The 16,726-nt window shown below is 35.8% G+C and overlaps 1 protein-coding gene across 2 annotated transcripts in view; it reads right to left on the bottom strand.

Annotated features, from left to right (window-relative positions):
• Positions 1-16,726, bottom strand: part of LOC102805324 (DENN domain-containing protein 2B-like) — a 124,558-nt gene that overhangs the window by 28,088 nt on the left and 79,744 nt on the right. For both annotated transcript variants that reach the window (XM_085502740.1, XM_085502743.1), the window contains exons 9-10: positions 14,634-14,740; positions 5,888-6,065 (exon numbers count right to left, since the gene is read on the bottom strand). In XM_085502740.1, coding sequence (XP_085358866.1) covers positions 5,888-6,065; positions 14,634-14,740 — 285 coding nt within the window. The remainder of the gene's footprint in view (positions 1-5,887; positions 6,066-14,633; positions 14,741-16,726) is intronic.

Here is a 16,726-nt window from a genome sequence, read left to right as displayed (position 1 = left end):
GTATAATGTATGTGCCAAATACGAATGAAAATGGTACATAAATTGTGGAAATATAGTAGTAAGGCCAAAAAGTCAGATGGCTGTCAATCGGCCATCCTTGACCAGATTTTGAAACAAATTGTCATGGACATGCATCCTAACATGTATAAAGTACATGTATATATGTGCCAAATTTGAATGAAATCTGACAGAGCATGTCCAAGATACCGCATAAAAAGATGCCTGCCAGTCAACCATCTTTGATCCAATTGCGAAATAAATTGTCATGGACATGTATCCTAACATGTATAATCTATGTACCAAGTTTGAATGACAACTGACAAAGCATGTCCAAAATACGACATTTTCAAAAAACAAGATGGCTGCCAGTCGGCCATCTTTGATCCAATTGCAAAATAAATTGTCATGGACATGTATCCTAACATGTATAATCTATGTACATGTACCAAGTTTGAATGACAACTGAGAAAGCATGTCCAAAATACAACATTTTCAAAAAACAAGATGGCTGCCAGTCGGCCATTTTGAATCGAATTGCTAAACCACTGCATGTGCATAAGTCCCACATAAGGGACTTGACACATGCAAAGAATGAACGGAATCGGTCAAAGGATTCTGAGATACGACTCCGGAAAGATGCACGAACGCACGAACAAACGGAGAACGAATTATAAGTCCCCGTTTTCGCACTTCGTCCAAACAGGGACTAAAAAGACCCACTTAGGATTTTCTGATCTGGAAAAAAAATTACGTGCATATGTAACACAGACATGTTCATAAACCTGCCAAGTTTCATTGATATCTGCTACAGAGTCCCTGAGAAAATGTGAGAGATAACTTGCAGCAATTTGAAAATGAGAAAGAAAGCAAAACTAGTACTCCCTTATCAGGCTTCGTCTGAATGGGGACTAATAAGCAGCGAATTATCTTTTTAATTGGCGCTGATCTTTTAATGGCATCTCAGTCACATGGTATTTTATAATGTAGTGTGCTACGTTGATTCACGATGTTCGTTGGATTATCTTAGTACTTCTGGGTAGGTGAGGGTTTGATCCATGATCATAGCAACAGCATCATTTTTACACCACTGGGAGGTCAACTTGGCAAGTGATTGAGTGAGCATGTGGTATTTGTATTCATTATCAATCTGGAATTTAAGACAGGATTTGAAACACTGTACTGCATCAGTGTTGATGAGGTCTTTCAATTTATTGTAGGGTGTGATATGAATGGCAGTTTTGAGAGCATTAAGTAGATAGCACAGCAAACAGTGAGTTTGAGAGATGTTCTTGACGGTCCCAGTATAGGGAGGGATCATGTCAAATAAATTATGTATAATAGAGTTGAATGCATTGAACAGTAGTGTCAGTTCTAGGATATTCAATAAATATGTGAATCAAGTCATCTCTGTCATCACAGAAAAGACAGTTATCTGTATCACAGAACTTAGACCTAAATAAAAACCCAACAGTTGGATATGCACCATGTAGGAGGCGCCACTGCAAGTCACTGTCTTTCTTTGTGATTGGTGGATAGCAGTCTAAAAAAAGTGGTTTATGTTTACTTTGAATGGCTAAAATATCATTCTATACAGTATGGCTTATTTTCTTTTGAAAGTTGTCTTGTAAGTATTGAAAATTTGTAGATGACCCCTTTTCCCTTGTTGACATTATAGTCAGCAAAGATTTTAGAAAAATCCGTCAGAATTTCTTGGTGGACCATGGCTAGAACTGTACCAAGAACCCGTTTCGAATGGATACCCACGATCTTGTCGACGTGGTCAGTGTTTAACCAGTTGTTTTATGACACCAAATCACTGATTTTTGTTATACCGGCTTCATGAAAATGTGGATAAATGAATGGTGTTTTTTTAATTGGGTGTAGGATTAATTTGATGCGAAGAAGTGGTTCCTGGCAAACATGTTCATAAGTAGAAGTTTTTTCATCAATGTTTCAATGGAAGATCATGTTTTCAACAAATGCTGGTAGAAATCAGGAGTGTCTATGGCATGTTGTGGGAAGTCTATTATAAATAGTTGTTTATTGTAAACTTAGTTTGAATAAAATCAGCCAAGGCATGTTCAAGAAATGGTTAATGATAAATTAAAATACTGTGTTTATTTTCGGCCATCAATCAATCAAAGAAAACTTTGAAAGGACTTTTTTGAATGTGAAATATAGGAAATAAAGGTATGTTTCACTGGATTTTATTTGTACTTATTATCCCTTCAGAGAAAATAGTGTAAATCAAAGAAAGCTTAGAGATCTTCTTCAAAATTTAGGATAAGTCTGTCAACTAATATTTGTCTGCTATTTGAGAAGCACAATCTGAAAACAATGTGATCCACATGAAACCAGGATAATTTTACTGTTTCTTTAATTCTATGTAGTTTTCTTTATATTAATTGTTATCACGGGCCTGTGCGTTATTTATTATGGTAACCCGTATTTGTGACGTCATGGAAAAGTTTTGGCCTCATGATTGACGCCCATTGAGACGTGCTGCAGTGATTGGTGCGTCCAAGGATGTCACGCTACTCCGCGCGCAAGAGAAGAAGCTGCAGGACAGGGAAAAAAATGGCAGGAGCCTAAAGCGGGATTGTGTTGGAAATGAGAACACGAACGTGTTCTGGAAAGCATCAAGTTGGCGTATGAAAAGCTAGGGAAGAACTGAGTTCAGGGTGTTGCCGCCCACGGACGAGTTTATGTTATTCCCGTGCCGCGAAGAAATCAAAGTGACTGTCGAACTTGCGTTGCACCAACTTTGTGGACATCCAGCATTGGACTGTGTCGTCGATGACCAAATTAATGTGACTCAGGGACTGATCAATAAGCGTTGAGTGATCTTTTGCAATGTAGGGCTCAAGGAACTTGACGTACATCAGATCGTGGAGCCTAGGATCATCGGGAGTAAAAGTGATTTTCTGAGAGTGGCCATGTTCTCTGGCGATTTTTTGATATCGTACTATATTTTTTTGACATCAGTTTATTATTGTATTATGTATCATTTAATGAGAACTGACAATATCGGTAAAGCTATTTTGTTCTCACTGTAAAATTTTACATAGTAATTAGTGGATGTCGTGAGTCTGTTTTTGCCGCAGTAATTTAGTTTGGAGTGACATTACTTTGCAATTGTTCATGTTTTTGGTGGTTTGGCTATAGCTTAGAAACCATCGCTGTGTAATTTTCAGCTTTACGTTGGATAGTGGTACTTTTGGACGCTACCATTTCTTGGGCAGGGACATAACATAGACTCAGCTCTCCTCTTGTTTATTTTTCTGTGAAGCACATGTTTTGCAATATTCGGAAACTGCTGTTGTATTAGGACATGTTGTTGCTGTGGCATTCTTGTGTTGAATGAATTATTGGTTTAAATATTAAATCTGTTTACTTTACATTTGTATTTTATTTATCTCTATTCAACAAGACAGTTGTTCCCTCCAGCCGATATAAATGCCTGTATGATCCTCACCACACCAAATTAGTTAGCTCGAGATTCAGATACGAATATACGATTATTTTTATGAAATTGGGAGATTCGCACTGGAGCCGAAATCCAGTTATCCACGTCCTCTATTGTGCGTAAAATGAAATATCTCGCGGTGCAATATGCATGTTTTCAAACATTAAACTAATCATGTCCTGGGATTACCCCAGCATCTGTGAACCAAATTTCAGTGAAATGATCTGATGATTATTCATATTAGGCCATGATATGGGATATGGCAATGGTATGGGATATGGCGATGATATGGGATGATAAGTACTTGAGCTATCAGCGTTAAAGCCAGAAAATCACTAATTATACAAAATATGTAATTAATATGCACAGATTTTAAACTAGAACTAACCAATTTTATTTATTTTTTCCTTTTTGGCAATATCTTTACTTGCTATATCTTTGCTATTTTCTAATTTCCATTATTATAATTTTATACATTAGTAATATGAACATTGAAAATTTTAACTAATTTTTTTAAATATTTGCAATAAATGTTGTGATGTCGTAAGTGACAGAGAAAAATTATACATTGCATTCCCTTACATTTGTAGAGCTATTTCATCTGGGATGGACTTCCCCTTCATACTTTTTGTTTTGTTAATTGCACTTTGTTCGAAGTAAGTATTTGAAATATACTTACTGTGTATTTTTCATTGACCATCACATTCAAGTAAACTTTAATCATACTTATTTTGGACTACTGTTCCTACTCTTGCTATCTTCATACCTACTAGTACTTTTGCTATCTTTGTGTCTACTAGTACTTTTGCTATCTTTGTGTCTACAAGTTCTCTTGCTATCTTCATACCTACAAGTACTTTTGCTATCTTTGTGTCTACTAGTTCTCTTGCTATCTCCATACCTACTAGTACTTTTGCTATCTTCATGTCTACTAATACTCCTGCTATATTCATGTCTATACTAATACTCCTGCTATCTCCATGTCTACTAGTACTCCTGCTATCTTCATGTCTACTAGTACTCCTGCTATATTCATGTCTACACTAATACTCCTGTTATCTCCATGTCTACTAGTACCCTTGCTATCATCATGTCTACTAGTACTCCTGCTATCTTCATGTCTACTAGTACTCCCGCTATATTCATGTCTATACTAATACTCCTGTATCTTCATGTCTACTAGTACTCCTGCCATATTCATGTCTATACTAATACTCCTGCTATATTCATGACTATACTAATACTCCTGCTATCTTCATGTCTACTAGTACTCCTGCTATATTCATGTCTATACTAATACTCCTGCTATCTCCATGTCTACTAGTACTCCTGCTATATTCATGTCTATACTAATACTCCTGCTATATTCATGTCTATACTAATACTCCTGCTATCTCCAAGTCTACTAATACTCCTGCTTTCTTCATACCTACAAGTACTTTTGCTATCTTTGTGTCTACTAGTACTTTTGCTATCTTCATGTCTACTAGTACTTTTGCTATTTTTGTGTCTACTAGTTCTCTTGCTATCTCCATACCTACTAGTACTTTTGCTATCTTCATGTCTACTAATACTCCTGCTATATTCATGTCTATACTAATACTCCTGCTATCTCCATGTCTACTAGTACTCCTGCTATCTTCATGTCTACTAGTACTCCTGCTATATTCATGTCTATACTAATACTCCTGCTATCTCCATGTCTACTAGTACTCCTGCTATATTCATGTATATACTAATACTCATGCTATCTTCATGTCTACAAGTTCTCTTGCTATCTTCATACCAACTAGTACTTTTGCTATCTTTGTGTCTACTAGTACTTTTGCTATCTTCATGTCTACTAGTACTTTTGCTATCTTTGTGTCTACTAGTATTTTTGCTATGTTCATACCTACAAGTACTTTTGCTATCTTTGTGTCTACTAGTTCTCTTGCTATCCCCATACCTACTAGTACTTTTGCTATCAACATGTCTACTAATACTCCTGCTATATTCATGTATATACTATTACTCCTGCTATCTCTATGTCTACTAATACCCTTGCTATCTTCATGTCTACTAGTACCCCTGCTATCTTCATGTCTACTAATACTCCTGCTATATTCATGTATATACTATTACTCCTGCTATCTCTATGTCTACTAATACCCTTGCTATCTTCATGTCTATACTAATATCCTTACTATTCATGTCTACTAATACCCTTGCTATCTTCATGTCTACTAATACTCCTGCTATCTCTATGTCTACTAATATGCCTGCTATCTTCATGTCTATACTAATACCCTTGCTATTCATGTCGACTAGTACTCCGTTTTTTTTTTTCATTCCTATACTAATATCCTTGCTATCTCCATGCCTACTTTGCAATAAATTGATTATGAAAATAATTTATCAGCAGAATTTATAAACACTTACCTCATCTAACTCTAAATTGTCCAATTCAGGAACACAAACTGATAATATACCAATGATATATGGCGTAGGAAGACAACACATCTCAAGTAGATGTATAGGTAATACAGGTACATAAGCATGTTGCCATGAGAATGGATATAACAAGGCTGTGATGGCATGAATACACCCTGATAATGTACTGAAAGATAAAAAAACAAGTAATTGCATTATACATCTTCCATAAGTTATCAAGTTCAAAAAAATCATTGTTTAATAAGCTCCAGAGAAAGGTTTATAAATTGGTGTGTCACCATAGCAGTGATAGTAATTGGTGTGACACCATAGCAGTGATAATAATTGGTGTGACACCATAGCAGTGATAATAATTGGTATGACACCATAGCAGTGATAATAATTGGTATGACACCATAGCAGTGATAATAATTGGTATGACACCATAGCAGTGATAGTAATTGGTGTGACACCATAGCAGTGATAATAATTGGTGTGACACCATAGCAGTGATAGTAATTGGTGTGACACCATACATGTAGCAGTGATAGTAATTGGTGTGACACCATAGCAGTGATAATAATTGGTGTGACACCATAGCAGTGATAATAATTGGTGTGACACCATAGCAGTGATAATAATTGGTGTGACACCATAGCAGTGATAATAATTGGTGTGACACCATAGCAGTGATAATAATTGGTGTGACACCATAACAGTGATAGTAATTGGTGTGACACCATAGCAGTGATAGTAATTGGTGTGAAACCATAGCAGTGATAATAATTGGTGTGACACCATAGCAGTGATAATAATTGGTGGGACACCATAGCAGTGATAATAATTGGTGTGACACCATAGCAGTGATGACAAGTCATTGAAAATGACACAGTCCCCGTTAAGTTCTCTTTGTGCTCGTCATATTAAAGCGGAGGGGTTGTCGCGAGCGTGTCCTTGAAACTTGAGTTCCAAGTGGAGTATACAACAGATTGTTTATTTACATCAAAACACGTGTTTCGTGTCATAGTAATATGGCCAAAATAAAAACAGCCGTTATTCAGCCATCTTTGATCTGATTATGAAACACACTGATATGTATGATGTATGTGCCAAATACGAATGAAAATGGTACATAAATTGTGGAAATATAGTAGTAAGGCCAAAAAGTCAGATGGCTGTCAATCGGCCATCCTTGACCAGATTTTGAAACAAATTGTCATGGATATGCATCCTAACATGTATAAAGTACATGTATGTGCCAAATTTGAATGAAAACTGACAGAGCACGTCCAAGATACCGCATAAAAAAACAAAAACAAGATGCCTGCCAGTCGACCATCTTTGATCCATCATGGACATGTATCCTAACATGTATAATCTATGTACCAAGTTTGAATGACAACTGACAAAGCATGTCCAAAATACAACATTTTCAAAAAACAAGATGGCTGCCAGTCGGCCATTTTGAATCGAATCGCTAAACCACTGCATGTGCATATGTCCCACATAAGGTACTAGGCACATGCAAAGAATGAATGGAATCGGTCCAAGGGAGTCTGAGATATGACTCCGGACGGACGCACGGACGGACGGAGACCGAATTATAAGTCCCTGTTTTCGGACTTCGTCCGAACGGGGACTAATAATTGGTGTGACACAATAGCAGTGATAATAATTGGTGTGACACCATAGCAGTGATAATAATTGGTGTGACACCATAGCAGTGATAATAATTGGTGTGACACCATAGCAGTGATAATAATTGGTGTGACACCATAGCAGTGATAATAATTGGTGTGACACCATAGCAGTGATAATAATTGGTGTGACACCATAGCAGTGATAATAATTGGTGTGACACCATAGCATTGACAATAATTGGTGTGACACCATAGCAGTGATAATAATTGGTGTGACACCATAGCAATGATAATAATTGGTGTGACACCATAGCAGTGATAATAATTGGTGTGACACCATAGCAGTGATAATAATTGGTGTGACACCATAGCAGTGATAATAATTGGTATGACACCATAGCAGGGATAGTAATTGGTGTGACACCATAGCAGTGATAGTAATTGGTGTGACATCATAGCAGTGATAATAATTGGTGTGACATCATAGCAGTGATAATAATTGGTGTGACATCATAGCAGTGATAATAATTGGTGTGACACCATAGCAGTGATAATAATTGGTGTGACACCATAGCAGTGATAATAATTGGTGTGACACCATAGCAATGATAATAATTGGTGTGACACCATAGCAGTGATAGTAATTGGTGTGACACCATAGCAGTGATAATAATTGGTGCGGCATCATAGCAGTGATAATAATTGGTGTGACACCATAGCAGTGATAGTAATTAGTGTGACACCATAGCAGTGATAATAATTGGTATGACACCATAGCAGTGATAATAATTAGTGTGACACCATAGCAGTGATAATAATTGGTGTGACACCATAGCAGTGATAATAATTGGTATGACACTATAGCAGTGATAATAATTGGTGTGACACCATAGCAGTGATAATAATTGGTGTGACACCATAGCAATGATAATAATTGGTGTGACACCATAGCAGTGATAATAATTGGTGTGACACCATAGCAGTGATAATAATTGGTGTGACACCATAGCAGTGATAATAATTGGTGTGACACCATAGCAATGATAATAATTGGTGTGACACCATAGCAGTGATAATAATTGGTGTGACACCATAGCAGTGATAATAATTGGTATGACACCATAGCAGGGATAGTAATTGGTGTGACACCATAGCAGTGATAATAATTGGTGTGACACCATAGCAGTGATAATAATTGGTGTGACACCATAGCAGTGATAATAATTGGTATGACACCATAGCAGTGATAATAATTGGTATGACACCATAGCAGGGATAGTAATTGGTGTGACACCATAGCAGTGATAATAATTGGTGTGACACCATAGCAGTGATAATAATTGGTGTGACATCATAGCAGGGATAGTAATTAGTGTGACACCATAGCAGTGATAATAATTGGTGTGACACCATAGCAGTGATAATAATTGGTGTGACACCATAGCAGGTATAGTAATTAGTGTGACACCATAGCAGTGATAATAATTGGTATGACACCATAGCAGTGATAATAATTGATATGACACCATAGCAGGGATGGTAATTGGTGTGACACCATAGCAGTGATAATAATTGGTGTGACACCATAGCAGTGATAATAATTGGTGTGACACCATAGCAGTGATAATAATTGGTATGACACCATAGCAGGTATAGTAATTAGTGTGACACCATAGCAGTGATAATAATTGGTGTGACACCATAGCAGTGATAATAATTGGTGTGACACCATAGCAGTGATAATAATTGGTGGGACACCATAGCAGTGATAATAATTGGTGTGACACCATAGCAGGGATAGTAATTGGTGTGACACCATAGCAGTGATAATAATTGGTGTGACACCATAGCAGTGATAATAATTGGTGTGACACCATAGCAGTGATAATAATTGGTGTGACACCATAGCAGTGATAATAATTGGTGTGACACCATAGCAGTGATAATAATTGGTGTGACACCATAGCAGTGATAATAATTGGTGTGACACCATAGCAGTGATAATAATTGGTGTGACACCATAGCAGTGATAATAATTGGTATGATACCATAGCAGGGATAGTAATTAGTGTGACACCATAGCAGTGATAATAATTGGTGTGACACCATAGCAGTGATAATAATTGGTATGATACCATAGCAGGGATAGTAATTAGTGTGACACCATAGCAGTGATAATAATTGGTGTGACACCATAGCAGTGATAATAATTGGTGTGACACCATAGCAGTGATAATAATTGGTGTGACACCATAGCAGTGATAATAATTGGTGTGACACCATAGCAGTGATAATAATTGGTGTGACACCATAGCAGTGATAATAATTAGTGTGACACCATAGCAGTGATAATAATTGGTGTGATACCATAGCAGGGATAGTAATTAGTGTGACACCATAGCAGTGATAATAATTGGTGTGACACCATAGCAGTGATAATAATTGGTGTGACACCATAACAGTGATAATAATTGGTGTGACACCATAGCAGTGATAATAATTGGTGTGACACCATAGCAGTGATAATAATTAGTGTGACACCATAGCAGTGATAATAATTGGTGTGACACCATAGCAGTGATAATAATTGGTATGATACCATAGCAGGGATAGTTATTAGTGTGACACCATAGCAGTGATAATAATTGGTGTGACACCATAGCAGTGATAATAATTGGTGTGACACCATAGCAGTGATAATAATTGGTGTGACACCATAGCAGTGATAATAATTGGTGTGACACCATAGCAGTGATAATAATTAGTGTGACACCATAGCAGTGATAATAATTGGTGTGACACCATAGCAGTGATAATAATTGGTATGATACCATAGCAGGGATAGTAATTAGTGTGACACCATAGCAGTGATAATAATTGGTGTGACACCATAGCAGTGATAATAATTGGTATGATACCATAGCAGGGATAGTAATTAGTGTGACACCATAGCAGTGATAATAATTGGTGTGACACCATAGCAGTGATAATAATTGGTGTGACACCATAGCAGTGATAATAATTGGTGTGACACCATAGCAGTGATAATAATTGGTGTGACACCATAGCAGTGATAATAATTGGTGTGACACCATAGCAGTGATAATAATTAGTGTGACACCATAGCAGTGATAATAATTGGTGTGATACCATAGCAGGGATAGTAATTAGTGTGACACCATAGCAGTGATAATAATTGGTGTGACACCATAGCAGTGATAATAATTGGTGTGACACCATAGCAGGGATAATAATTGGTGTGACACCATAGCAGTGATAATAATTGGTGTGACACCATAGCAGTGATAATAATTGGTGTGACACCATAGCAGTGATAATAATTAGTGTGACACCATAGCAGTGATAATAATTGGTGTGACACCATAGCAGTGATAATAATTGGTATGATACCATAGCAGGGATAGTAATTAGTGTGACACCATAGCAGTGATAATAATTGGTGTGACACCATAGCAGTGATAATAATTGGTGTGACACCATAACAGTGATAATAATTGGTGTGACACCATAGCAGTGATAATAATTGGTGTGACACCATAGCAGTGATAATAATTAGTGTGACACCATAGCAGTGATAATAATTGGTGTGACACCATAGCAGTGATAATAATTGGTATGATACCATAGCAGGGATAGTTATTAGTGTGACACCATAGCAGTGATAATAATTGGTGTGACACCATAGCAGTGATAATAATTGGTGTGACACCATAGCAGTGATAATAATTGGTGTGACACCATAGCAGTGATAATAATTGGTGTGACACCATAGCAGTGATAATAATTAGTGTGACACCATAGCAGTGATAATAATTGGTGTGACACCATAGCAGTGATAATAATTGGTATGATACCATAGCAGGGATAGTAATTAGTGTGACACCATAGCAGTGATAATAATTGGTGTGACACCATAGCAGTGATAATAATTGGTGTGACACCATAGCAGTGATAATAATTGGTGTGACACCATAGCAGTGATAATAATTGGTGTGACACCATAGCAGTGATAATAATTGGTGTGACACCATAGCAGTGATAATAATTGGTATGACACCATAGCAGTGATTATAATTGGTATGACACCATAGCAGGGATAGTAATTATTGTGACACCATAGCAGTGATAATAATTGGTGTGACACCATAGCAGTGATAGTAATTGGTATGACACCATAGCAGTGATAATAATTGGTGTGACACCATAGCAGTGATAATAATTAGTGTGACACCATAGCAGTGATAATAATTGGTGTGACACCATAGCAGTGATAATAATTGGTGTGACACCATAGCAGTGATAATAATTGGTGTGACACCATAGCAGTGATAATAATTAGTGTGACACCATAGCAGTGATAATAATTGGTGTGACACCATAGCAGTGATAATAATTGGTATGATACCATAGCAGGGATAGTAATTAGTGTGACACCATAGCAGTGATAATAATTGGTGTGACACCATAGCAGTGATAATAATTGGTGTGACACCATAGCAGTGATAATAATTGGTGTGACACCATAGCAGTGATAATAATTGGTGTGACACCATAGCAGTGATAATAATTGGTGTGACACCATAGCAGTGATAATAATTGGTATGACACCATAGCAGTGATTATAATTGGTATGACACCATAGCAGGGATAGTAATTATTGTGACACCATAGCAGTGATAATAATTGGTGTGACACCATAGCAGTGATAGTAATTGGTATGACACCATAGCAGTGATAATAATTGGTGTGACACCATAGCAGTGATAATATTTGGTGTGACACCATAGCAGTGATAATAATTGGTGTGACACCATAGCAGTGATAATAATTGGTATGATACCATAGCAGGGATAGTAATTAGTGTGACACCATAGCAGTGATAATAATTGGTGTGACACCATAGCAGTGATAATAATTGGTGTGACACCATAGCAGTGATAATAATTGGTGTGACACCATAGCAGTGATAATAATTGGTGTGACACCATAGCAGTGATAATAATTGGTGTGACACCATAGCAGTGATAATAATTGGTATGACACCATAGCAGTGATTATAATTGGTATGACACCATAGCAGGGATAGTAATTATTGTGACACCATAGCAGTGATAATAATTGGTGTGACACCATAGCAGTGATAGTAATTGGTATGACACCATAGCAGTGATAATAATTGGTGTGACACCATAGCAGTGATAATATTTGGTGTGACACCATAGCAGTGATAATAATTGGTGTGACACCATAGCAGTGATAATAATTGGTGTGACACCATAGCAGTGATAATAATTGGTGTGACACCATAGCAGGGATAGTAATTAGTGTGACACCATAGCAGTGATAATAATTGGTGTGACACCATAGCAGTGATAATAATTGGTATGACACCATAGCAGGTATAGTAATTAGTGTGACACCATAGCAGTGATAGTAATTGGTATGACACCATAGCAGGGATAGTAATTAGTATGACACCATAGCAGTGATAGTAATTAGTGTGACACCATAGCAGTGATAATAATTGGTGTGACACCATAGTTTGTCTCACTTAAAAGGTACATGTATTATTATTTTGACCATGGACCTGTCATTGTCCTTTATTTTTACAGTAAGTACATGTGCTTCTAATAGGTCAGTGTGGTTGCAAGTAGCTATGCTTTAACAATTATAAATAATTAATGAAATAATGACCATATATGATGACTCAATAGTTTGGTCACATATCTTTTCAGACATGGATTTTTGTGGAGCACCTACAGTGTGTATACAATGTTTTTTGGTTAATTTGTGCATATTAGATAATTAGTAAGTAAAATTTAGCTCTAAACTAAACATGTATTTGCACATTGTCCAAGAACATCTATGTACCAAGTTTTATTGAAATCTGTGTAATAAAAAAATGTAGTACATAAGAAACCAGTGAAAAGCCCTAATTAATTGATATGCAAACTGGGTAATTAATATGCACAGATTTCAACCAAAAACTAATCAGGTCTGTGCATTATCCCAAGATATCTATGTACCAAGTTTCATATGAAATCTATTCAATAGTACATGAGAAACAAGTGAAAATGCTTAAATTTAGTTAATTAATATGCAAATTACCGTAGGTAATTGATAGAGAGTTTAAGATTTGCATACGTAGCAGGAACGTAAGGTGATGTTCTAATTTCATTTGCGTTACATTTTTTGGTGTCAGAAAATGATTAAGTGCAAGCATCCACAATGGGAACATAACTGAAACAGAACCGTGTAAACCAGTCTCTCATTGGGCAACCATAATATAACTATCCAATAAAATTTGTTATGTCATTTAACATCCGGAATCTGAATTAATAGTTAGTTCCCAACCATTTGACAGAGCTCTCGCTCTGCTGATGTCCCAGGTCTGTTTGCCAAATTCTTTTTCAGCAGATCAATGTCATGCATTACCATCCATCTAAATACATGTCTCTTCGCGGGAATGGTCAATTTAAAATGTTTAAGAACAAATCATTTCGTTCAAACTATAGTAACTGGTTAGTATATGTCACCTTTTGAGAAAGTGAACATAAATGCCTGGCAATGTATGCTTTGCTTACATAACGAGCTGACCAGTTGTGTACGTTTTCAGTGGGTATAAATTTCAGCTAAAATGCATTCGATATTTCTTAATATACACAATCACTAATATAAAACGTTCTATCAATGTCAGTGAAAATTAATCAAAATTGACAGCAAGAAAAGCTCTTGAAAATCATCTACGAGTCAGTCACCTTGATCACGTTTAAAATGACTGCGGTACGACCTGGCAACTGATGACGTCATTGGTAAGCGCGGAGGTCATGCACAAAGCAATGACGTATACGTTCTTGTTTTGTTCTCGTACACGCATCTTAATGTCTCTAATATGCATGGATTTCAGCCAAAAACTAAACAGGTCTGCACATTATCCCAGAACATTTATGTACCATGTTTCATTAACATCTGGTAATTAGTTCTTGAGATATCAATTGAACAGACACACACATAGAACACTAACTGCAAGGACTCCCATTGTGTGCTTTGCACACGGGAGTCAAAAAGGCACACAATACATAGAGTAAACATACCTTAGTTTCCGAGCTGTAAATATAATTCTTCTTTCCAGGATCATTGATGCAAATATCTCAATTAATCTTTTTGCACTAAGGTAACTGAGTAGACAACCAAAATCCACCTAAAAGGTAATTTAAAGTAAAAACTAAATAAACATGAAACAACTAATTTGACATCCAGTTTGTGTAGTAGTTTTTTTATTCCCATTTACAGGACTGTTTATTAATTTTTCTCTGTTAGTGTTTACTTTTATTGTATTATAACAAAATATAACTTAGATATTTGCATTACACAGCATACATGTATGTAAGTTGTCATCAGGAGCACAAGCAAAATTTCTCTGACCATTCACTTAAGTTAGAATTTGAGAATTCAGTGCTTGACCTAATAGAGTACCATGGACTGTACGTACATGTAAGTCCTTAACATTTACAACAGAGTCAAAAATGCCAACAATGAGGACAGACAGTTTTTCTTCATATACCTAGACCTTTGATATGGGCAAGGTAATAAAATGACATGGCTATTTACATATTTAGTAACCCACCATGAGTGATGTTAATATCAAGTTGAAATGAAATCAGCAAACTGTTGATAATGTTATTTTTATTTGACGCATAAATTCCTTAGGAAAGAATAAAAAGGGTCTTACAGAAAATAATTAAAAAACTATAATCTAAAAAGAAAAGAAAAACCATTTTTTTTCTAAAAATATAAAACAAATCAAAAACAAATATGAATAAACAATAAAGACAATTTGCAGCCAATGGTGAATACAGAAAATAGAATGAACACAAAATGTAACCTAATACACTGATAGTTGTTGCTGTTTTGTTCCATAGCTGTTTTTTAAGAAGACAGCTAAGGCTGGTGTGCTAGAGTATGGTTTGCCATAATCAAAATGAATTTATTCTGATTATTTTCTTTATCAAAATTTGGAACTTTATTTTGTGCAGTCAGGAATAATTCGTCCCTATGATGACTGTAAGCTGGACATTTCATTACAAAATGTTGCTCATCCTCAATTATATTTTGGCTGCACATATCACATGTTCTTTTATCCAGTGGCACATTATTATGTCTGCCTTTCTCAATTTTAAGGTCATGGTTCCTTGTCCTGAATTTTGCAATTAACCTTCTAAGACCATGATTCTGCATATTAATTAGGTAATTTTCAATTTTTAAATCTTGTTTAAAAAGTCTGTATGTTCTTAGTTTGTTTTTAGCCAAGGTTTGTTTTCTATTATCATTATGCATGTCTAAAATCCATTGGTTCTCAAATGATCTGTTTATTTTTTTATGAATAAAGTCTAAATTTTTCTTATTTATTATTTCACTTGAGTTTACAATGGTGGCAACATCAATATCTTGCATGAGGGTTTCTACACTTGTAAACCATTTACTTTTTACATTCTTATTTACTAAGTAGGCTTCTCTTAATAATGTGTTTCTTTTTCAGCGAAGAAGAATATATTATTTGTTTGATTTATATTATATCTGTTTGATTTATTGAATACAAAAACCTTTGTTTTCTCTGTATTAACAGCCAGGCGGCATTTTGACGTATATATTTTTAAGTTGTCTAAACAGTTGTGTAGCCCCCTAGCAGATTTAGGTAAAATGACAACATCATCTGCATATAGGAGACAACTTACTTTTAAATTATCAAGAACGGGGGAGTCACAGTTTTCAGAGTTGAAACAGTTAGGTAGATCATTTAAGAAAATGTTAAAAAGAGTAGAGCTAAGATTGCACCCTTGTCTGACTCCAACTGTTGATTTAAAACTCTCAGTTTTCGTACATGTTTTTTATTATATCAAACATTTTACCTGATATGCCATTTTTATGAAGTTTGAAATAGAGACCATTATGCCACACACTGTCAAACGCCTTTCTAAAATCTATGAAGCAAGCATAGATTTTGTTAGACTTGGAGGTTGTGATATCTTTTGAATGACTATTATTATAGAGATATTTTTGTACAATTGTTTTTAATATAAAGAGATTGTCTGTGGTCCTGCAGTTTTTTCCTAATACTGAACTGATGCTTTGAAATAATATTTTTTTGTCCAAGTATGCTGTTCAGGATACTGGTAAACAGTTTTCC

This window comes from Saccoglossus kowalevskii, chromosome 1, assembly GCF_978046115.1.
Source record: "Saccoglossus kowalevskii chromosome 1, keSacKowa6.1, whole genome shotgun sequence".
Lineage (NCBI taxonomy): Eukaryota > Metazoa > Hemichordata > Enteropneusta > Harrimaniidae > Saccoglossus > Saccoglossus kowalevskii.
This window is presented reverse-complemented; position numbering and strand designations above follow the sequence as displayed.